At 36.1% G+C, this 24,307-nt stretch overlaps 3 protein-coding genes across 4 annotated transcripts; 1 reads left to right on the forward strand and 2 right to left on the reverse strand.

Moving 5' to 3' along the window:
* Nucleotides 1-100: 100 nt before the first annotated feature.
* LOC120189991 (ATP-dependent zinc metalloprotease FTSH 1, chloroplastic-like) lies at nt 101-684 on the reverse strand. Its single transcript, XM_039193128.1, has 2 exons — nt 564-684; nt 101-440 (listed from the first exon to the last, which is right to left on the reverse strand). The coding sequence occupies exons 1-2, from the start codon at nt 645-647 to the stop codon at nt 234-236; spliced, it is 291 nt and encodes a 96-aa protein (XP_039049059.1). The 5' UTR covers nt 648-684; the 3' UTR covers nt 101-233.
* A 144-nt stretch (nt 685-828) lies between these two features.
* LOC120190520 (lysine-specific histone demethylase 1 homolog 1) lies at nt 829-3,448 on the forward strand. The gene has a single exon (XM_039193594.1). The coding sequence runs from the start codon at nt 871-873 to the stop codon at nt 3,226-3,228; it is 2,358 nt and encodes a 785-aa protein (XP_039049525.1). The 5' UTR covers nt 829-870; the 3' UTR covers nt 3,229-3,448.
* Nucleotides 3,449-7,778: 4,330 nt separating this feature from the next.
* LOC120189945 (cytokinin riboside 5'-monophosphate phosphoribohydrolase LOG5-like) lies at nt 7,779-23,816 on the reverse strand. Of its 2 annotated transcripts, none has more exons than XM_039193080.1 (7): nt 23,812-23,816; nt 8,899-9,191; nt 8,787-8,817; nt 8,587-8,686; nt 8,436-8,506; nt 8,191-8,334; nt 7,779-8,075 (listed from the first exon to the last, which is right to left on the reverse strand). In XM_039193080.1, exons 2-7 carry the CDS (start codon nt 9,018-9,020, stop codon nt 7,977-7,979), a joined length of 567 nt encoding a protein of 188 aa, XP_039049011.1. In that variant the 5' UTR covers nt 9,021-9,191; nt 23,812-23,816; the 3' UTR covers nt 7,779-7,976. The 2 variants fall into 2 exon arrangements, with proteins under 2 accessions (XP_039049011.1, XP_039049009.1); XM_039193078.1 differs by lacking the exon at nt 23,812-23,816 and having other exon boundaries at nt 8,899-8,996; nt 9,088-9,225.
* Between the last annotated feature and the right edge of the window lie 491 nt (nt 23,817-24,307).

Genomic DNA, 24,307 nt, shown 5'->3' on the forward strand with positions numbered 1-24,307 from the left:
AGGATTTTAAAAGTAAGAAATATAGCTCATTGGTTAGCCACAAGCGACAGTAAGAAAACATGAACGAAATGGTGCCACATGGTATCGACACCAACTATTATGTGGAAATCTTTGTTGCCTTGCAGGCGGCCTCATCGACTTTGTTTAATCACAAGAAATGTATGGGATTTGAATTGATAGTAATACTCGCACAAAGACTCGATTGAGGCGATCTATATCTAAGAAACGTATAGCTAAGCTTTGCCATCAATGAAGAGGCTCATAAACTCTTTCCCATCAACAGTTTCTTTCTCTATCAGCAGTTGAGCAAGTTTGTGGAGGTTGTCAATGTGGGCTGTGATGATCTGCTTTGCCCTTGAATATGCGGTCTCTACTAGATCCCTTACCTCACCATCCACCACATCAGCAATTGCCATCGAGTAGTATTTTTGAGAAGACATCTGCTACGGGGTTGCAAGTCAGATTATGTAAAGAAGAAAAGCAACAACAGAAGGTAGTAAATGGCATGAGATCATGCAGGTATCAAATACAATGCCTGCTAATACTGAATTGAAGAACATTACCTGTTGTCCTAAGAAAGGTTTTCCACCAGGTCCACCAATGGCAACTTCTTCAATCTTTTTGCTGAACCCAAATCTTTCAACCATCAGCCTGCCTTGCAACTCTTGAGACTTGCATAAAGTCATTTTAAAGGTATGGGCTTTACTTGACTCGATAGATCAATATTCCATTATGATTCGGTTGGCCCAATTTCACGATTTGGACTCGTAAAACAATGTTTCTTTATTTTATTTTTTACTTTATGGGGTTTTTTCCTTCTCTTTTTGGATTCGATTTACGATTTCATTGTTTCACGCCCAAAATTCGAAAATGGATCCTCCCCTAGACACCTCCGAGAACCCTAACGATGTCGTTTCCGACGACGATTCTTCACCGGCAAACACCAATCCCGAAGACCAAGAAAACCCCAGTACGACACTCAACCCACCTATTTCGGATACCCAAGATGAATCCTCCGACCCCGTCCCCGACGAACAACCCCAGAACACTAATTCGAACCCAGCCGAGCCAGGTCCACCTGTTCGTAGACGCCGAAGAAGGAAGCGTTTCTTTACTGAACTCATTGCCAATCCATCCTTCTCGAAGAATCGTCGACCTAGAACATCGGGTATCGCTAAAGAAATGGACACTGAAGCTTTAATCGCGATCTCCGTCGGTTTCCCTGTTGATTCTCTTACTGAAGAGGAAATTGAAGCCAACGTGGTGTCGAGAATCGGAGGCCAGGAGCAAGCTAACTACATCGTAGTAAGAAACCACATTTTGGCTCGCTGGAGATCCAATGTATCTGACTGGTTGACGCGTGAGCACGCCCTTGAAGCAATCCGAGCAGAGCACAAAAACCTAGTGGACGCAGCATACAATTTCCTTCTCGAACACGGTTACATTAATTTTGGTTTAGCCCCGGCTGTTAAAGAAGCGAAATTGAAGTCTTTTGATGGTGTGGAAAGAGCCAATGTGGTGATTGTGGGCGCGGGTCTTTCCGGTTTGGCCGCGGCGAGACAATTAGTTTCAATGGGGTTTAAAGTTGTCGTCTTGGAAGGTAGGACGCGCCCTGGGGGGCGCGTGAAGACAAGGAAGATGAAAGGTGATGGGGTGATGGCTGCAGCTGATCTTGGTGGTAGTGTTCTCACCGGAATAAATGGAAATCCACTCGGGGTTCTTGCTAGACAAATGGGGTTACCTCTTCATAAGGTTCGAGATATTTGCCCTTTGTATTTGCCTGATGGAAAGGCAGTAGATGCTGATGTTGATTCTAGGATAGAAGTTTCTTTTAATCAGCTGTTGGATAGGGTTTGTAAGCTTAGGCATTCCATGATTGAGGAAGTTAACTCAGTTGATGTTCCATTAGGGACAGCACTAGAAGCCTTTAGGAATGTTTACAAGGTTGCTGAGGATTCGCAGGAGAGTATGTTGTTGAATTGGCATCTTGCTAACCTAGAATATGCTAATGCTTCCTTGATGGCTAATTTGTCTATGGCCTACTGGGATCAAGATGATCCGTATGAGATGGGTGGTGATCATTGCTTTATACCTGGTGGCAATGAGAGGTTTGTTCGAGCACTTGCGGAGGACCTTCCCATTTTCTATGGTAGGACGGTGCAGAGTATCAGGTATGGTATTGATGGTGTTAGGGTTTATGCCGGTGGGCAGGAGTTTTGTGGGGACATGGCTCTTTGCACTGTTCCATTAGGAGTTCTCAAGAAGGGGTCGATAGAATTTGTTCCCGAGCTTCCGCAAAGGAAAAAGGATGCTATTCAGAGACTGGGATTTGGTTTGCTGAATAAGGTTGCTATGTTGTTTCCATACAGTTTTTGGGGTGGAGAGATTGATACTTTTGGCCACCTGACAGAAGACCCAAGTATGAGAGGCGAGTTCTTTTTGTTTTATAGCTATTCTTCCGTGTCAGGTGGGCCACTCCTTGTTGCTCTTGTTGCCGGAGATGCAGCGATCAAGTTTGAACTGATGAATCCTGTTGAGTCTGTGAAAAGGGTTTTAAACATATTGCGTGGCATTTTTCATCCGAAAGGGATTGTTGTTCCAGATCCTGTCCAGGCTGTTTGTACTCGGTGGGGGAAGGATAGCTTCACGTATGGATCCTACTCTCATGTTGCTATTGGTTCATCAGGGGATGATTATGATATTCTTGCTGAGAGTGTTGGAGATGACCGAGTCTTCTTTGCAGGTGAGGCAACTAATAAGCAGTATCCAGCCACAATGCATGGAGCATTTTTAAGTGGCATGAGAGAGGCTGCTAACATGCTTAGAGTGGAGAGGAGGAGGTCGTTGAATCTGACTGACAAAGTTGCTAATGATTTTGAGAAACATGATAGTTTGAATAAATTGTTCGAGAACCCTGACCTGACATTCGGGAGTTTCTCAGTTTTGTATGATCCACATTCAGATGATATTGGTTCTCATGCATTAATAAGGGTCAAATTCCGGGGGGATAAATTAGACTCCGGTCACCTGTTCCTTTATGGCTTGATGACGAGGAAGCAAATCATTCAGTTAAGTGAAGTGAATGGCGATGGGAACAGGATGAATTTGTTACATCGCAACTTTGGGGTGAAGTTGGTTGGTAGGAAAGGGTTATCAAATATCGGGGAGTCTCTTATCTCGCGCATCAAAGCAGCTAAATTCAACCAAAATGCAGGCGACAAAAGCTAATGCTGGACAGCATTACAAGCAATAGGAAGATGCTGTTTTTTTTGGTGGACATGTCTTCCGTTTGACTTCCTTTCCTTTTTTTTAACTCCTACATTGATTGAAACAGTGTGTACTGGTTGTAACATTCATAGGGACCCGTATGAGTTAATTGTGGTCTTGAAATGAGTCGTTCAATTGCTTGGTACTCTTGGTTTGTAGTTTGCTTCCATTGAGGAAATGCTGTCAATCCTTCCCACATCAATGTGCTGTTATTGTTGTTTTATTTTTATTATCGAGGTTCGTTTAGCCTGTGTGAATCACATGGTCACAGTTTTCACTTTATATTTCCCTGCTGTGCAGATTCCTTGCACTATCGGAATGTGTGTGGCACTACTAGACAGGTTTTGTCTCGGATCTGGATTCTGGGCATTTCGGCCTATCTTTTTACCCTTATAAGAAAGCGGATTACGGCCCAAAATAGTTCAAGCCCTCAACAACTCAAACAATCTTCAAGTATAATGAATTCATTAGACCAAAAACTGACTATTGGTTAATTGGATCGAGTAAAATTCGACTTGACTTTAAAAAATAATTTTACTGACTCGATTAAATACTAAAATATTCGATTTGATTTGATTAGATTTTTGATTTTATAAACTTGAATCGAAAAAAATCATATCAAGTTTAAGTTATAAGTTAGGAGTCAAATAACTCAAAATTTTTAATAATTAATAAATTGGTTTTCAAGTTCGGGCCAATCTCTTCAACTCTACATGGTGTATGTATATTGTGATAAGTTTTAATTATACAGTGTAAAACTTCTTAGTTTTACAACGTTGGATGAGAGAAAAGAGTCGAATGAGATTAATAGTACGAAATGAGAAGTTATTCACTGGAAAAAAAAATAAAGAGTTAATCTCAACCGTCTATTTTCACTCATCTAACGGTCCTAAATCCGTGTAAAGCTAAAATAGTTTTACATTGTGTAAGTGGATCCTAACCCTGTGTATATCATATAAAAAATACGAAGAAATATACAGTCGTACATGGTTATAAAAGTAGGAATGGACCGATGGGTGCTGGAGTGCAGTCGCACCCCCTAGAAATTTTAAATTCCCTTCTATATTAAGTATTTTATTTGTATTTTATACGAATTATTTGATTTCGCACCCCGTGAGATTTTATAATCTCGCACTCCCTAAATTTTAATATAATTTTTTATATTCGCACCCCTGACAACACAAATTCCTGCGTTCGTCCCTGTATAAAAGATTATTTAAATTCGACCAGCTTGACTCGAAAGTTTTTTAAATAAATTTTGAATTATAAAATAAGACTCGTCAATTTAACTGACTTTAAAATTTTTGACTCAATCAGATATTTGTTCCTACCTATGAGTTGAGCATACCGATCAGACTAATTGGGCAGTCCCCAAGCATTCTTATAGTAGTATAAATGCCTCACAAGTAGGTTTCATCATCATATCTAACATTTTACCATAGGTTTTCACCCTTGACTAACCATTTTTCTCATATCCTACTCACAAGCTTTTGACACTCGAACTAAACCTTGTTTTTCCTGTATCCTTTCAAACATCTCGATCCAGAAGAGCATCAACAATCTCATGTACGGATGATATGATATAATAAACCCCTCCCTTATTGTTCTTCTGCAAAGCTACCACGCAAGAAGGTGAAGCACAATATCTGCTTTTGCGATTGTCCAGAAACTAGTGCCTATAATTGATCCAAATAGTAACTGGAGTTTGATCAAGTTGCAGACTGCACGTATAAAGCCAATTTTAGTTTTCAATTACATCTTTTCTATTGCAACAGCTTCCCCATAACGTGACTCTAAAGTCTAACCTCTGGACTGCCATTGTCGTTATTACCATATAGACTCTGTGCTTGTCGGCAATCCTCGTCAACTATAACATTAGGCCCTTGGCAATGGGATTATTATGAGTTTGGACCAACCGTCCCAAAATTTCAGGAAAAGGAAAAAAAAAGGGACCATAATGGGCAATAATTGACATTGTTTGAGTTTGACCCTTGGCAAATACTGAAGTGGCTTTTATTTTCTTTAAACCTTTGAACACTGTGTTTCTTTAAACGTAGAAAAATAGAAAAACGTCTTTAATTATGTAGGGGCTCAAACAACAACTTGCAAGTGGATTGGGTCCAGAAGGACCACAGTCTCATTATGGAATCTCAAAACTCTCCCCACAGTGCCTATTGAAAAAGATCCATCATTTTATTGGGTCGGGTTATTTTCAGTGGTGTGGAGGAGGGAGAATGCATTGGTGTTTGCATGCAACTTTCTCTTCGTCTCCACTCCTTTCCTTTGGCATTTATCCCTTTAATTCATTTTTCTGGGTGTAAAGACATTGTATCTGGAGATCCCTAGTGCATGCATTGAACTGGGGCCGTGGATTAAATGCTGATGAGTCAAGCTTATCTGGTGGGGTGGGGATACCATTGATTAGCTGGATATCCTCCCACGAGACATTCCTTCTGCAAAACAAGCAATCTCTGTCGTATCATACGCTGCTAAAAAGATTATATTACCATTTGGATCCAAAAAGATTATGGGAACAAATTTTGGAAGCTGAAATTGTAAGGCAATTTGAGTGGAGAAAGTGAAGATGGAAGCAAAAGGTTGATAAAGACGGATCAAATAAATAAATCTGACATGCAAAAAAGTTTACGCGTAAAAGAGGGGTACTGCCAGTAGATGACTTCCATTGCTTCTTGACTTCTTGTTAGATTGGCCATAGTTGGGATAAGGAGGGTTACTCAATTGCAACAAACCATATACTGCTAAGTTCTATGTATCACTTTAGATTTATTAAATTCTTTATATATATATATATATATATATATATATATCTTAATTATATTCACATAGAGGTATAAATTTTAAAGTTATTTAGAGACTATTCTTATAATAAATTCTTATAAGGTGCTATCTAAATCGATTGATTAATAAATCAATTATTAATAATATTGTTAAAACATATTTTTTAAAATGGAGTATTTAATATTTTAATTAAAATAGCCATGCATATTGCATAATATATTATAAAATATTTATATAAATTTAAAATATTTATTTACTAATATTACACATCAATATTTTTAGGATATTATGATTCAAAATCTTTAGGGTATTATGATTCAATATTAAGTCCTACATTTTATAATAATATATATTTTGCTACATAAATCATATTATTCCTAAGAGGGCGTATTCGACTTGGCCTTTCGCGGATTGTTAAGCCGCCAAGCCATGATTCGGTTTAGAAAACTTCAGGGAACTCATCACAATTATTTTTTGGTTTTTCCTTGGGTAGTATTTGTTTTTACTGTGTAAGGTTTGTAAAGCTCTTATGTTTGTGCCGTGCAGACCACACGCAGACAATGAGTTTCACGGACCGTTTGCTTTTTAGAAGACAAAAGTTCTTCTAACGTCTGCGCGTGGTCTGCGCATCGCAGACGTAGTCTTATGTCTGCAGACGTCTTCTAATCTCTTCAAAGAGATTTTATATTTAATTTTATATTATATTTGATTTTAATTTTAATATTAATTTTTTAAATAAATTAAATATTATTTTTTTAATATTATATTATAGATATAATTTTATATTATTTTTTAAATAAATTAAATATTCATTTTTAATATTATATAGATATTTAATTTTATATCATATAAATTATTTTATATATTATTAAAATTTTATTTATTTTAATTATTTTGATTTAAGTTTAAATATTTTTTGGATTTTATTATTTTTAAATTATATTTAAACTTTTTATACAAAATGTAAGTATTTAAACCACATTGCTTAATAAGAAATGATTTCATTGTTTGATAATTAAGATTTTAAAATATAAAAAATTATAAATTATGTTTTTAAAATTTTAAAATATAATAACAATTAAATAAAAAATAATCATAAAATAATTTTATAAATTAAAAAATATTTTCTAAAAATATCATATAACTATAAAAATAAATTATGAATATATATTTAAAAAAAATAAAAGTATTACATAATTGCATATTTAAAAAAATCATATAATTTAATGATCATTTATAAATTTTATTCTATAAAACTTATAAAACTAATAATACATGTGATTATGTGAGACTTATAATAGAATTAATAAGGTGGTGTTTGTTTTTCTAAAAAATTTATTATTGTAGTTGTATGAATTATTTAAATTTCAGTATTGTAAAACTAAAATTATTTAAATCTTAGTATTGCAAAACTCTTTTAAGTTTAAAAAATCAGTTTATTTATATTTCAATTTACTTTAGCAGTCTGCAGACGTTAAAATACAAACAGTCTTCTTCTTGTAGACTGCAGACTTTTGGTCCACTTCTTCTGTTACAGATGCCTGCAGATGTGGTCCGTAGACTGCAGACTTTTTACCTCTGCAAAAACAAACACCAAAACACCACCGTGGTGTTCTTTTTCCTGGAAACTTTTACAAAGGAAACAAATGTTAGTGAAAATTACCAAACAGCCAGCCACTTGCCATTTTGATCCGTCACAAGGAGGAAAAGTAAACAAATAACAACCATGCACATAAATTAACAATTTTGATTAATTTATTTTTCATCCCATGGATTTTCTCCTTTCCATCCTACACAGTAATACAGTAAAAAAATTGAAAGGATAAACCCTAGCTAGTTGCTTACTTACATTTGCTAAATGTTAAAGAGAGAAAGGAATTAAAAGGAGACCCTTTGTCATCTTTCTCGAGTTAACGATAAATTTCAGTTTGCAAAGATGAATTGAGCTCCAATTGTTCTGCTTCCCACCTTGCCTTAGCAACAACTACATCATGCATTGGCACGTATTCCTATATATATATTCAAACAAAACACTCTCCTAAGTTTAAAGAACGCACAATAATTCAATAAAATAAATATGCATTACTTGCTGATAAAACGAAGCCGATAATTGACTTCTGATACCTCAAGTTTTTGGACAAGTTCTCCTGCAGTTGGAGCAGAAACAATGATACTACGTTGGGATGGTTTAATGAAGCCATCATCCACGGCTTTGTCTAAGAAGGTGAGCAAATGATTATAGTAGCCATCCACATTAATCAAGCCAACCTGTTCTCGTTACATGAAGAAGAAGAAAAACGAGTTAAGAATGTAGGAGAAATAGTTGCCGGAAACCAGTAGATTGATTCATCATGATGAAATGGGTTTACAGGCTTGTCGTGGATTCCAAGCTGGGCCCATGTTATGACTTCTAGTAACTCTTCAAGGGTTCCATATCCACCTGTGTTTAATTAAATTTAATTGAAAATAAACAAGAATTAAGTAAATTAATTACTTATCCATATGAAACTTGAAAAGGACCTGGTAGGGCGATAAAACAGTCAGAATGGCGGGCCATTTCAGCTTTCCTTTGGTGCATGTTCGCTACAGCTTTGACCTCTCCTACTGTTTCCCCTGTTATCTGCTTAATCAAAAACAAAAGCATGATTTTGAAAAGGGACTCAACGTTAAGAAATACGAAAAACCAGACGCAAATTAAGAGTGAACAGATTGTTTTAGACCTCTTCGCACATCAGTGTTTTGGGGATAATTCTGTAGAAGAAAACAAAGAAAATGAGCAAGCAGTGTATAAAATGCATAAAACAAATCCCAACAAGGAATATATATTGGTACCCTAAAACATGGCCTCCTCCGCGGTGGACGGCCTGAGAAACCAAACCCATTAACCCGACGCTTCCTCCTCCGTAAACAAGATCCAACTTGCGGGACAACTTGAGAATGAATCGAAAACCCATGGAATCGAGATTAGACGATAGTTATTAGAGCAGAGGAATGCATTGATACGAGGAAAGAGTAGAGTACCAGTTCTTGTCCCAGCTCCAGCGCGGCATCGCGATAGCAGTTTCTCTTGCCGGAGCTGCTTCCACAAAAGACACAGACTCTTTTGAACCTGCTGGAATTCAATGCTTTATTCTTCTCATCCATCTCTCTCTGCTTTTGGTGGTGCGCGTTTAATGATCTTTCTATTTTGATTGATTTAACCTAGCAGCTAAAGGCTATATCCACATATTCTTGGGGCAAATGAGGACCCAATACCCCATTAGGAATATGGGAGTACACCATTTACAGGAACCCCCAAAAAAAATGTTTTTTTGTTACATAGGAAGTAGGAACCCCCCATTTTTTTTTATTTGGTTACACGTGGAATCATGTTGTGCAACAAAAACCCTCCGAAATCTTGCTTTACCAAATTCGCCGACAGGATTCCCTTCTATTCCCCCGCTCTCATCCATTGATTTTATTCCACGTTCCACACCATTTCCCTTGAAGTATTTTAAGAAATTGTTATTCTTCTTATAAATTATGAGTTCGAATATTAACGAGTGTAGGAGTAATTGAATATTTATTGTCAAATGATTAAAAATATTTAAAATAAATATAATTTTATAATCATCTTTAACTTAATAAAAAAGATTATTAAAAATAATTATATTATCATTTTTTCATCTCTTTCTTTAATTTATTCATTATTATTAATATTTCATTTTAGAGGAGTATATAGTTGCTTTTCGAAAGTGTATCAGTCGTCGTAACAGGACCATTTAGTTCCTTCTGCCGACCAATAATTTCATAAAAGCTACTACTTTGTGATATATAAAATATTAATATTACTCTTTTTTTGTTAACATTATTAACACTACTACTTTGTGATAATTTTATCAACAAAAAAAAAAAGAACTACTACTCTGTGACAATTAATAAGAAGAAGAAAGTGCAGTGGTTATATATGGGCAAAACTCACGACATAATGCATTCAAAAAAAAAATATTTTACGAGATGATGCACTGACCAGATTAATTGCTCAAATGGGGTAAATTCTACAGTGACAGCATAGGTCGCCATGCACGCCCGACGTCCTTATATGTCGCCATGCACGCCCGACGTCCAACATTCTTTGCTCGTTGTTGCCCGCTGATGCTGCTTTGGTGCTATGCATGGGCCATGCACGAGGCATGGGATAGGTCGCGCTGCGCTTTGTTCACGTGGTCTGATCTCGGCAAACCTCTGCATGGGCCATACACCAAGGATGACCAAGGATCGGTTCATGCATGGGGCACTCGGGGCGACCAAGGATCGGTTCTATCGTAGGTTGCCATGGCCGGCGACATGGTAGGTCGCCATGGAGTCCCGGTGACATGGTAGAATGGTAGGTCGCCATGGAGTCCCGACGACATGGTAGGTCGACATGGTAGGTCTGTATCATCATGCATCCATAGCTGGGAGATTCCTGCATCGTGACCAAGCTTTAACCCTATCACTCATGCATGCGTTGCATCCATAGCTAGCTGGGAGATTCATGCATCCGTAGCTGCATGCGTTGCATCCATAGCTGTATGATTGCAGCGTTAATTTAGTTGTTAAATGCAGCAAATATTGTTGTTCAATTGAAGACTTTCAATGCTCAATAGTTATACGATTCAATCCTAATATTATTTTATTCAATAGTCAAATTTTAATGACTCTGTACAACGATTTTTTGCTTTATATAAATGATATGGGGTTTAGGGTAGAAGTAGAAGCAGAAGCAGAATCAGGAGCATAAGCATAATCACATATAAACTTTGCCGAGAGAAAGAAAAGGAAGAAGAAGAAAATAAGATAAAGGATCAAACATAGTTTGTGAGGTAATTTTTTATTGTTTAATTTAGTTTATTATATGAAATTATTAGTTTGTTAGTTTAGGGTTTAGGGTAAAACTAAAATCTAGTTAATTAGTTTGTTAGTATAAATTATTAGTTTATTAGTTTAAGTTATATATTATATTATATAAAAAAATTAGTTAATTAGTTAATTAGTTTAAGTTATTAAATATAAAAAAATATTAATTAATTTGTTAGTGTCTTTAAACATATATTAGATTGTTCATTGAAGTTGAAGTTATATTATAAAAAAATTAATTAGTGCTTAATTAGTGTGTTATTTTAACTAAGTTATATTATAATAAAGAAATAGTTTATTAGTTTAAGTTATATTATAATATATTAGATTATATAAAATTAATTTGTGGGAGCTATTGCTATTTAAATAAATTAACGGTTTACACATACAGGTCATTATTCCACAACATTTGCCCATGTTGAAATTGATTCGAATAAAGAAACAAAGAAGGAAAAGAAAGGAAAGGAGGAAGGCATAAATACGTGAGTAATTTATTATTTTTTGTTGTTGTGTATGTGTAAATTAGTTAGATAGTAAGTTTATATTAGATAATATAAACTAATTTGTGCGAGATAATTTTTGTTTTAAAAAAATATTGTGTTTAAAAATATTTAGTGTTGTTTAAAAAAATATATTTTGTTTTATTTATATTGTATGTGTAAATTAGTAAGGAGTAAAAATTAATTAAATGAAATAATCCGGCCAACGCATTATCACGATATTTTGCCTAACAAATTTGTTTAATATTTTTAAAAAATAAAAAATATTATCAAACTAATCATGATTATTAGTAATAATTACTAAATGATTAGTATCAAATCTAAATCATTAAATATTTATAATAAATAATTATTAGTAATCATGACTAAATCATATTATTATTAAATCATTAAATATCAATTCATTAGATTAATAATAATTATTAAATCATTATTAATAATATTAGTAATCAATCAATTAATCAAGTTAAATAACAAATTTTATTTGATCATTAATATAATAGTATATTATATTATATTTAATGATTTAATGTTTTATGAAATTATCTTATCTAATATTTTAATCTAAATTAATTTATTTTTTTATTTGTAGAAAAAATGAGCAATAACTTTTTCACGATTGTCCATTATAATGGACAGATTATGGAAAATGAGGTCGGAGTAGTTTTTCAGTCTGAAAAACCAATAAATATGATGTTCAAAAAAGACATCACATTTATAGAAATGAAGCATAAGATAGAAAGAAAAATTCGAGCTGCAGTTGATGATTTGAGGTATAGGTTTATGATATGCCCCAACCCAGTCAGATATGCTGCAGTTCCACTTGAAGAAGATGATGATATTGGAACTATGGTTGGATTACACGAGTCAACCAATATAGCAGTTATTGAGTTATTTGTTGATGTGCGTAACATATGTGATGTTCCTGGGTCATCAAGAGGTGTGGCTCAAAATCCATTTGAAATGGCTTTATATAGTCAGTTTGAGGAGCCGAAATACAGGTTTCCGAATAGTTTTATGGCACTATTAGAAAGTGTAAATGAAGTCGGGGGGACATCTGCAACAGCAGAGTATGAGACGAGAAACATACCGAAATTGGTTGTTGATATTGACGCTGAAAATCGATGTGGAGAAATTCACGATGATTCAAGCGAAGATGAAGAAACCGAAGAACCCGTTTTGGGCGACGACGAAAATATTTTTGGTGGAGGCGCAATTGATGAAGTTCCGGCACCGTATGAAGCTACTCCTCACATGTACGAGATAGACTATGATGCGATGAGGGCACCTGAATTCCCAGATATGCCACATTTACCTCCATACCAAATGACTGAATCATTCGATAATTCTGGTGAATTTTCAGTTGGGGTGCAATTCAGAGGAAAAAATGAAGCTACGCTGGCGATTAAAGAGTACTGCATCAAATGCCATGTTGATGTCTATGTTGCAGAGTCTAACCAGAAAACCCTATACGCGAAGTGTGTAAAATATGGCCCAGAGTGCAAGTGGAAGATCAGAGTGTCGAAAAATCAAAGGCACGATGTTTGGGTCATCACGAGGTACAATGGTCCGCACACATGTTTGCGAAACTCCATCGAACAAGACCACTGACTATTGGACTCCGATGTAATATGTGAATACGTGAAGGCGATGGTTGAAAAGAATCCAAGGATATCTTGTTCAGTGTTAGCTGCATCTATTCGAAGCCAATTTGGATATCAAGTAAAATATGGCAAGGTGTGGAATGCGAAGATGAAGGCAATGAAGCTGACGTATGGAGATTGGGATACATCGTACAATGAGCTACCACATTTGCTACAAGCAATGAAGTGATTTATCCCAGGAACCATAGTGAAGTCTCAAACCATGCCCGCATATGACGAAGAAGGTCAACTTCTGCGAGGGAAGAAAATATTTTATAGACTATTTTGGGCATTTAAGGCATGTATTGAAGGATTTCCATTTTGCAAACGTATGATCCAAGTAGATGGTATGTGGCTGTATGGTCAATATAGGCATGTACTTTTGATGGCAGTTGCTGAAGATGGTGAGCGATATATCTTCCCAATTGCATTCGCCATTGTTGAGGGAGAGACAACAGAGGCTTGGGATTTCTTTCTGACCAATCTATGTCAATATGTCGTTCGAGAAGATGGATTTTGCTTGATATCCGATAGAGGAACGGGTATTTTGGCGGCAATTGAACGACCAGGAAGTTGTTGGATACCTCCGTATGCATATCCGACATTTTGTATCCGTCATATTGGCAAGAATAGTATCGACCAGTTTCATAACGTACATATTCGTAGCGAGATAGTCAGCATGGGTAAGTTTTATTTACAATATTTGTGCATTTTTTACGTGGGTTTTTTAATTGTGGTTTAACAAAATATATTATGGAATAGGATACGAACTACGTCGACCAAATTTTGATAAGAGATTGGAGAATTTAAAGGTATTTTACGATGATCAGCGAATTTGGAAGTGGGCTTCAAAAATACCGCGTGAAAAATGGTCGCAAGCATACGATGAAGGTCGGAGATATGGACATATGACCACAAACCTTGCTGAGACCATTAATTCGGTACTAAAAGGTACACGCCATCTCCCAATAACGAGTGTGGTGAAAGAGACGTTCTTTAGATTGGCTAAAGTTTGGTCGGACAAAGGTAAGGAATTTGAGAGTCTCATAAATAGATGTCAAACTTGGGCTCCTACAGTGGTGGAATCAATGGAAGCAAATGAGCGATTGGCAACATCAATGGTTGTTCATAATTTCGACCGAGTTGGTCATACTTTTGTCGTGTCGTGCATACGCCGTAATGTCGGAGGAGAAGACCAACCATTTAGAGTTGATTTACGACACAAATGGTGTGATGTTGGTCGTTTTCAGGCATGGAAATATCCATGTGCTCATGCAGTCGCTGCATGTATGTATGCTGGTGTAAGCGCATACACTTATGTTGATGAATGCTTCCACCTACGTAGGATATTAAATGTCTACAACTATACGTTCAGACAGATCCCGAATGGATCATATTGGCCCAAAAAAGATCATGATGAATGGCTACCAAATCCAATGCTTCGCAGAAGTCCGAAGAGTCGACCTGAGTCCACTCGAATTCATACCAGTATGGATTTTCATGCTAGAGAGAGAGGTCAAGCAAAGAGATGCGGATTATGTAGGGGTGAAGGCCATTCAAAAAACAATTGTCCTAATTTACCAAGATATAAGCCTCATCATTAGTAATGATATATGTATTTCTATGAATTTCTATGTATTTATAAGATTTAGTAATGATTAGTAATGATGAAATTATTATATTTAATGATTTGATAGTAATGATTAGTAATGATTAGTAATAATGAAATTATTAATATTTAATGATTTGATATTAATGATTTAGTAATGATTAGTAATAATGAAATTATTATTAATTTTTAATGATTTGATAGTAATGATTAGTAATAATAATGAAATTATATAATTTTTAATGATTTGATAGTAATGATTTAGTAATGATTAGTAATAATGAAATTATTATTAATTTTTAATGATTTGATAGTAATGATTTAATAATGATTTGTAATGAAATTGTTATTAATATTAATAATTTGATAGTAATGATTTAGTAATGATAATGAAATTGTTAGATATTTAATGATTTGATAGTAATAATTTAGTAATGATTAGTAATAATGAAATTGTTATTAATATTTAATGATTTGATAGTAATGATTAGTAATAATTAAATTATTATTAATTTTTAATGATTTGATAGTAATGATTTAGTAATGATGAAATTATTATTAATTTTTAATGATTTGATAGTAATGATTTAGTACTGATTAGTAATAATGAAATCATTATTAATTTTTAATGATTTGATAGTAATGATTTAATAATGATTAGTAATAATGAATTGTTATTAATATTTAATGATTTGATAGTAATGATTTAGTAATGATTAGTAATAATGAAATTGTTATTAATATTTAATGATTTGATCATAATGATTTAGTAATGATTAGTAATAATTAAATTATTATTAATTTTTAATGAGTTGATAGTAATGATTTAGTAATGATTTATTATAAATATGTCGAATTTGTTAAGGTTTGAAAAAACTAGTCTAATTTCAATATTAAATTTGTAACAAATAACAAACTAGTTTACAATTGTTGCCGATGTCGGGGTGTTGTTGAATGATAATGTTGGGGCGGACGTCTGATGCGTTGTGGCAGTTGCGGTTGCTCGAGAGTATGGTACCCATCCTCCTCATTCGTTGGGGGCATTTGAACTGACATGGTTCAAAGTCATACGTCGACGAAAACATGGGAGAGATGGATGCATCAGGCTGCACAAACTCTGTATGTATGCATCGTCGAACGGTTGTGGTGCGCTATTATCCACATCGGTCATTTCCGCTTCAGGTTGTTGAGATGAACTCCCACTCCCACTTGGTAGAGAGTATTCAGCTTTACCAAATCTTTTCTTAAACCTCAAAAATTATCGCCTCTCTACAATTGTTGTCAAGAATGGCTTTCCATTATCCAAAAAATAAGCAAGGTAAGCCGAAGTCTCAAAATTAAAGTCGTCGTCTTGAATGTCGTCAAGAGTTGGCATGAATGAAGCCCTATTGTTCCAAGCATTAATGTAGGTTGCATGCTTCTCAACCCAATTAGCATTTTCTTTACGACGACCATCAAATCTGTGCAGCTGGTCATGCGTCTCAACCCAATTCACCTGACGACGACCATCTAAGATTTGGAGGAGGTCATGATCCCATGGATTCCGCGGAATAGGTTGGTGGAAGTTGAATTGCCTCAACACTCTATCCCCAAATTAGATCTCAACAAACACAAAATTGATCAATGGTGTAACAACACACCAATATTGAAACTCATCTAAAATATCGTGCGGTATCAACGCAAGCATTTCTTCATTCATGTATGGTCTCCAATTAAACTGTAAAATTACAAAAAAAAATTTATTTAAATCAAATAATATAGTTAATTTAATAATAATAAAAATAACAGATATACATACCTTTTTTGCCTTAATGTCGATCTTCAGCCTGAACCCTTTAATGTTGTTGTGCACCAAACCCATGCCTTCAATTTTATGCCTCCATCTGTATATCAATCAAAACAAAATATGATCATTTTATTTTATAATTATATTTTATATTAAAATAGAGAATTCATATTACCTTCCGGCAAGCGGAAAGTCAACCGCAGTCCGACTAATCGGTGTCAGAAACGGAAGTCTATGCCAAGCCCATGACTGTAGCAACAACATACATCCACCGATTTTTGTTGTATTATTATCATTCACGACTAATGACGCCTTGCATCTCACGATACAAGAACGCCAATATCGCCGATCCCCAGCTATATTGCCTACTATTCTCAAAATTTCTTTAAAAAAGAAGATATTGAGTGTGAACATAACTACCGGATTTATCCGGCATTAAAATACCCCCAATCAACTGTAATATATATGCTGTGTTGCATATATAATTTCGTGCTCCGTATATTTGGTTGAAGCTGAAATTCATTCTTCAACTATGACAACCTCACACGCCCCCCTTACACTCTGGTGGTACGGGCGTTTTCCCAAGAACAAGCTACAAAGTTGTGCCATTATTAAACTCATGTGACATTACCACTGGCATCCCATTTGTTTGGACCCCGAGTTGCAATGCCACATCCTTCAGAGTTATCGTACATTCGCCACACAGCAAATGAAACGTGTGCGTTTCTGGTCTCCAACGCTCAATCAAGGCACTGATCAAACCTGGGACCAACTTGTAATCTCGCACAAATGTTACATACCAAAATCCAGCCTCCTGCAAGTTTTCTTCTATCAATCTGTGTGGCTTGGGCACTTTATGTAGCCGAAGACGAAGGACTCGCTGCTCGTCCTCCTACAATTAAATAATGCAAAACATTTATCACAATCACCATAAAATAATATTCAAATATTATTAATTATAATTCATTAAACAAATATTTTTTCACCATTATTCCCAAATGACTTGAAATATGTTCATTGTCAGTCTCAGCAGTGGAATTTGGTCATTGGAATGAATCTGTAAAAAAAAATAAACAACAGCATTTAAAAAATCATTTAATATAATCTAGTGTTAAGTAACTAACTAACTAACTAATTTACAACCCAACAAAAAAATTTAATATAATAACTTATAATATAATAAACTTATAAAGTAACAAACTAAACTTTTTAAAATATACTTAAACGTGAATTTTCTTTAAACAACTAATAAACTATTCTTTAATATAACTTCAACTAATAAAATATTTTTTAATTATAATTCACTACTAAAAAACTAATTAACTAAATTTTTATATAAAATAAATTCAACAAATCATATGGCAACTTAACTATTTAACTAACACAAACTAATTACATATTTTATATATAACTAACTACTAACTAACAAAACTAACTAATTAAGTAAATTTTTTACCCTAACCCTAAAACCCTAACCCTAAACTAACAAACTATTAATTTAAAATAATAAACTAATTTAAATTAAATAAAATGAAAATTTACCTCGATGTTTGCTTGCCGGACTCCCTTTCTTCTTCTTCCTCTTCTTCCTTTCCTTTCTCTCGACACTCTTCTCCCTTTCTTTCTTATGCTTCCTTAACCTCATATCATATGCACCAATAATTGAAGAATCACGCAATGCACCAATAATTGAAGAATCACGAGCCGTTGATTCTCGTGGATTGCAGCAATAATTGCTGCATGAAGCAGCGAAAATTATGATGCAATAATGCAGCGAGCAGCGGGAGCAGGCGAGCAATAATGCAGCGAGCAGGCGACCATGCAGCGTGGAGTAGGGGCCAAAGACAAGGTCGCGAGCAGGCGAGCATGCAGCAGGGGATGTCGCCGGGCGTGCATGGCGACCTAGGAGGTCGCCGGACGTGCATGGCGACCTAGGAGGTCGCTGGAATTGCATGGCGACCTATGGTTGGGTTGTGCATATCCCATGCACACGATCATTCCCATGCACACGACCCTCTTCGGAAGCCACGTCGGAAGCCACGTCGTAGGTCGCCCGGAAGGTATGACGACCTACGGCCACACTGTTGATTTCGCCCTATTTCAACAAATAATCTTACGAGAACATTATTTCGTGAATTATTTATTTTTCGTGCATTATATCGTGAGTTTAGCCGTTTTATATGTGTGCACGTCTTATTTCATTATTTGCACAGTGGATACCCCTCATGATTCAACGGTTATTGGCAAATGACAGTATCACAAGCTGCGGCCGGCATCGGTAAGTGTTCCGCTGTTCCCATCATAGTTTGGCACTCAGATCAATGGTTGGATCACTATTTACTACGACTTGTCTGCATAATTTTTCATTATTTAAGTAGCAAAACGACATCGACCGGTGGTATTACTTTTTCTTATAGTCTTGGCTGTCTAACGAAGCCCTGCGCCTGTATGCATGTGAACAAAAATACAACCCGCAACGGCAATATTAACTATGTCTCCCTCTTTCGTTGTTCGGCCTATAAATGATGTCGCAGTGTAAATTGGTGATGAAAAATAATATCTTCTTCATCTTATTATTTTTGTCTGTTGTTAATTAAACATATAATTTTAGGAAAGTATTTGATCATATGGCATATAAAATAAGAAAAATAATAAAAATATCCTTAAAAAGTGATTGATATATTTATTTTGATGAGACAATATAATAAAGAGTAAAAAAGAAAATATAAATATTATTATTTATTGGTTTTTTAATAAAATATTTTAAATGTAACAATTTTTTTAGAAACAAAATATTGATCAATTAATTTAGTAGAAAGCCTTGCTCTTTTATTCTCATTTTTATTATCATTCTGTATACTACATCTAGGGGTGGGTGTATGCAGTTCCTAACGAGGGCAATTACATACTCTTTATTTTGAGAAATTTATTAAATTAATTTAGTAAATTAAAGAAAATATAAAAAAATTGGTATACCTATATTTTATAAAGTTGATAATTAAGAATATAAATATTTTTAATTTTTAGATCTATCAACAACAACATGTGACATTTGAAGGTATGATACCTAGGATAATCATAAACTAAAATCAAGGTTTTATTTAATATCTTATGTTGGTCTTTTGTTATAATTTTTTATTGGATAGTTACGAATTTTATCTCATATGTAATCAGTGACTGATCTAGAAATTTATAAATGATATCTAAAATTTTAATTTTATTTTCTTATTAATAATGAGAGTGTAAATTTTTTTATTTTTTCTATTTTTATTTAACATATTATACTAAATTTTATTTTTTTCTTAAATAATAAGTTAACCCATAGGGGCTTAATACATCCGCCTGTACGTAACTTAAAGAATATCGAAACTTTATCTTCAATTATTATGAGGTGGAAAATGAGGTTTTCTTTGGAGAAAGTGCAGGGTCCACGGAAGTCGCTATGAGCAGCGTAGGTCTCGAATTGGAGGCCCGTTTCAGAAAGTTTGACCTTAGCCTACTCTGCCAACTCTCAACTTTTGGGCGTCAACTAGTTCCGTACAACGACCGAACAATTTTGCCACACGTGTCATAGATAAGATTATCCTTCTGCAACTTTACAACCGACGAGCATAGGCTTCCGAGTTACCATACTGAACAAGAATTTGAATTAATATAAAAATTTATCATTAAATTAACTAGCCTAGTTGATTTCTCACTTTATAAAGATTTTTATCTTGTGGCTTGCTTGAATTAGATAGCAGTAGATGCTTTCTTTAAGAAGCGAAAAGCATTACAAAGTGTTGGAGCAGTATTAATATTCCGCAAGGAATCATTATTGTTGGAAAAAAAAAGAATATCGAATACTTGTCATCTCCTTCAAAGAAAAAAAGGGATTGATTGAGTTGAATTCAGAGTTAATGTAGGAAAAGGACACACACACACACACATATATATATATATATATATATATTGTGAGATGTCTTATCCTCCTCTTGGATCCACCCTAACAACCAACACAATCAGATTGACGCCATATAGAATAGTGATGATCCTGCAAGCGCTCCAACATATGATTCACAAGAGAAAATTCGCCCAAAAAAATTCAGAGAAAAAAAGTCTCTAGGGTTTAATAAAATATTATCAAATCAAAACCATGCAAAATCAGTCCACAAGCCGGACTGTTATAGCAAAAAATCGTCTTTATTCGAATTTTGTCAAAAATAGCAAAATCCCGAAAATCACTCTAAATTGAAATTCAAAATAAAATAAGCAATTTCCAAAAAAACCGGCCTAAATAGGATTTAAATTGACTTCCTAATTGATAATCGAAATATTACCATAAATAGTAAAAAATATCTAATTCTTGTGATTCAGAGGGGAAAACGGCAGAATTTGAGGTTGAAAAAAAGGCCACATGGAGCGTAGCTCTTGGAGAGCGTGCGCGTCGAAAAGAGCTTTCCAAATTAGGGTCTTATGCGCGATTCTGACACCTATAGCCAAAGTTATGGCCAAAAGACTGAACACATACTCAAAATGACCCCAATGAGGAACATGTCACAATCAATTCCCGCCTTTGCGCTGATCTGCCGATACATGGTATCTCAGCGCCATCAAGGTGCAATCTGACAGATCAGCATCATCTGTCTCGGATCCCCCTACATCAGTCACCCCGGGTTGGAAAGAACTCGTCCTCGAGTTCAGAGTAGTGTCATCAGAATCCACAAAACAATGACTCAGGTGCTTCACATTAAAGACATCATAAGTCTTCAAGTGGCTGGGAAGGCGCAACCTGTAAGCATTATCATTGATCTTCTGCACGACCTCACAAGGTCCAATCTTCCGATCCTTAAGCTTATTATACTCACCAACAGGAAAACGATCACGAGTTAATACAGCCCAAACAAAATCACCAACATCAAAAAGTACTTGACGACGATGATTGTCGGCCCGAGTCTTGTACTTGGTATTGCTCTCATGAATGGTTTGTTTCACCTGCTCATGGATACCCCGAAGATACTTTGCCATCTCATCTACTTTAGGACTGAAACGACCTATACGTGGAATAGGGGCTAAGTCCAGTACCCCGGATGGGTTCTGACCATAGACAATCTCAAATGAGTTTAGACCTGTGGTTCTGTTTTTTGATATGTTGTAGGCAAATTCTGCCTGAGGCAATGTCAAATCCCACTGCTTCGGCTTCGTTCCTTCCAAACACCTCAAGAGGTTTCCCAAACTTCGGTTCACCACCTCGGTCTGGCCATCCGTCTGGGGGTGGTATGCGCTACTGAAATTCAACTGCGTTCCCAGTTTCCCCCACAGGCTCTTCCAGAAATGACTGATGAACTTAGTATCACGATCTAAAGTGATAGATCGAGGAACACCATGTAAACGCACAATCTCCTTGAAATAGAGATGGGCAATCCGGTCAGCATCCATAGTCTTTCTGCAAGCTACAAAATGAGCCATCTTGGAAAACCTGTCATCCATAAAAAAGATAGAATCCGAGGCCCTTTGGTTGCGGGGTAAGCCTAGTACAAAATCCATGCTGACATCGAACCAAGGAGCTTCAGGAACAAGTAAGGGAGTGTACAAGCCCGCATTGGTGAGAACTCCCTTAGATCGCTGGCACACATAACAACGGTCCACATAATGGGCCACATCACTAGTCAACTTGGGCCAATACAAGTCAGAAGAGATAAGGGCCAAGGTCTTATCTCGGCCAAAGTGTACCTCATTATGGAGTTCACTTATAATTTACTGCCTCAATGAACAATCTGGAATGCACAACTGTAATCCACGAAACAGATACCTATTATACAAAACAAAATCATGACGGTGACCCTCAGTTACCTCCTGAAATATCATTTCAAAGGAAGGATCAGCTGCATACATATCTGTGATTGAACGTCTCAAAGCCTGCAACTTTAATACTCATGGTGGTGGGAAGTAAGGTACGACGGCTCAGGGCATCTGCGACGCGGTTCAAACTCTCTGCTTGGTGCCTCAGCGTAAAAGTGAATTCTTGCAAGTATGCCACTTGGCATGACGTCTACTCAGCTTGTGTTGTCCATTGTACTTCAAGGCCTCATGATCGGTAAACAAAATAAACTCCTTATGTACTAGGTAGTGACGCCAATGCTTCAGGGACTGAACTATGGCATAGAACTCCATATCATAAGTGAAATAATTTTTCTTTGATCCCGATAGTTTTTCACTGAAAAAAGCAACCAGACGACCTGCCTGACTCAGAACACCACCAATGCCAACGCCAGATGCATCACAATTTACCTCGAACACTTTGTCAAAATCTGGAAGTGTCAAAACTGGAGCCTCGGTCATCTTCTGCTTGACCAGTTGAAAACTGGCCTCTGCCCCCTCAGACCACTGGAAATCACGCCCTTTGAGGCACTCTGTGATATGGGCGATCAGAGTACTGAAATTTCTAATGAATCGGCGGTAAAAAGACGCCAAGCCATAGTCACAGAAGTAGTGAAGAAAGAACACTTCTTTTGATTGACAAACAAGCACTCCATTTTCAGCATCTCAAAAACAGCACGGAGGTGATCGAAGTGTGAAGTCCATGTCGGACTATAAACGAGGATATCATCGAAGTAAACTACAACAAATTCCCCCATAAAAGGCCGCAATACCTGATGCATAAATCTCATGAACATACTGGGCGCATTGGATAGCCCGAAAGGCATGACCATAAACTCATACAACCCTTTTGGCGTTTTAAACGCCGTCTTCCACTCATCTCCAGGTCTTATTCTGATTTGGTGGTAACCACTCTTAAAGTCAATTTTTGAGAAGACCTTAGAACCAGATAGTTGATCCAATATATCATCTAGACGGGGAATTGGAAACCGGTACTTAACTGTAATTCTGTTGATCGCTCGGCTGTCAACACACATACGCCAAGAACCATCTTTCTTTGGCACTAGTAGAGCATGGACTGCACATGGGCTCATACTCTCTCGGATATAGCCCCTCTCCAACAACTCTTCCACATGTTGCTGTAACTCTTCAACCTCTTTGGGACTGAGGCGATATGCTGGTCGATTTGGCAAACTTGACCCAGGAACAAGGTCAATTTGATGCTGAATATCCCTCATAGGTGGTAGCCCAGGAGGAAGATCCTCCGGCATCAAGTTAGAGAATTCTGCTAGCAGCCGCTGCACTTCTACTGGTAAATCTACATCCACATCTACTGCATTGTTCTCGCAAGGTAGTAAGGCATAGACCACGTCGCCATACTCAATCTCATCTAAAAACCTGGACATAGAAAGCAGAGTAGTATTATGGGTTACTTGGGTAGGAGTGAGTCCTTCCCGCCGGGGTGCCAACACAATCTTTTTTCCCTTGATGCTAAGGGAATATGTATTCTTTCGTCCATCATGAATGACACTGCGATCATACTGCCAGGGTTGACCCAACAATATATGACACGCATCCATAGACACAACATCACACCATGCATTATCAAAATATTTTCTACCAATTGAAAATGACACGAGGCATCGCCTATCAACTGTTACCTCACTGCCTTTATATAGTCATGAAAGCTTGTATGGCTTAGGATGATGGTCCGTCTTTAACTGCAATTTCTGGACAACCTTCTCGGACACTACATTCTCACAACTGCCGCTGTCAATGATCATTTTGCAGACTTTATCTGCAACTGTGCAGGTCGTGTGGAAATTATTGGTTCTCAACCAATTGTCCCCTGAATCGCCCTTGGGAGTAAGTAGACTCTTGCGAACGACCAGAGTCTCATGACCATCTCCATACAGCATATCATCAGTCTCATCATCGTCATACACGGGTTCGCCAATCTCCTCAG

The sequence above is a fragment of the Hibiscus syriacus genome, unplaced genomic scaffold (assembly GCF_006381635.1).
Source record: "Hibiscus syriacus cultivar Baekdansim isolate YM2019G1 unplaced genomic scaffold, ASM638163v2 tig00116962_pilon, whole genome shotgun sequence".
Taxonomy (NCBI): domain Eukaryota; kingdom Viridiplantae; phylum Streptophyta; class Magnoliopsida; order Malvales; family Malvaceae; genus Hibiscus; species Hibiscus syriacus.

Excerpts from the sequence above, each read along its gene's own strand:
- LOC120190520 (XM_039193594.1), top strand. The coding sequence starts at position 871 with ATGGATCCTCCCCTAGACACCTCCGAGAACCCTAACGATGTCGTTTCC.
- LOC120189945 (XM_039193078.1), bottom strand. The coding sequence starts at position 9,210 with ATGGATGAGAAGAATAAAGCATTGAATTCCAGCAGGTTCAAAAGAGTC. Across the intron at positions 8,997-9,087 it reads TGGAGCTGGGACAAGAACTG|TTGTCCCGCAAGTTGGATCT; the intron begins GTACTCTACTCT and ends TTCATTCTCAAG. Across the intron at positions 8,076-8,190 it reads AACTTGTCCAAAAACTTGAG|GAATACGTGCCAATGCATGA; the intron begins GTATCAGAAGTC and ends ATATATATATAG.
- LOC120189991 (XM_039193128.1), bottom strand. The coding sequence starts at position 647 with ATGGTTGAAAGATTTGGGTTCAGCAAAAAGATTGAAGAAGTTGCCATT. Across the intron at positions 441-563 it reads AACCTTTCTTAGGACAACAG|ATGTCTTCTCAAAAATACTA; the intron begins GTAATGTTCTTC and ends ACCCCGTAGCAG.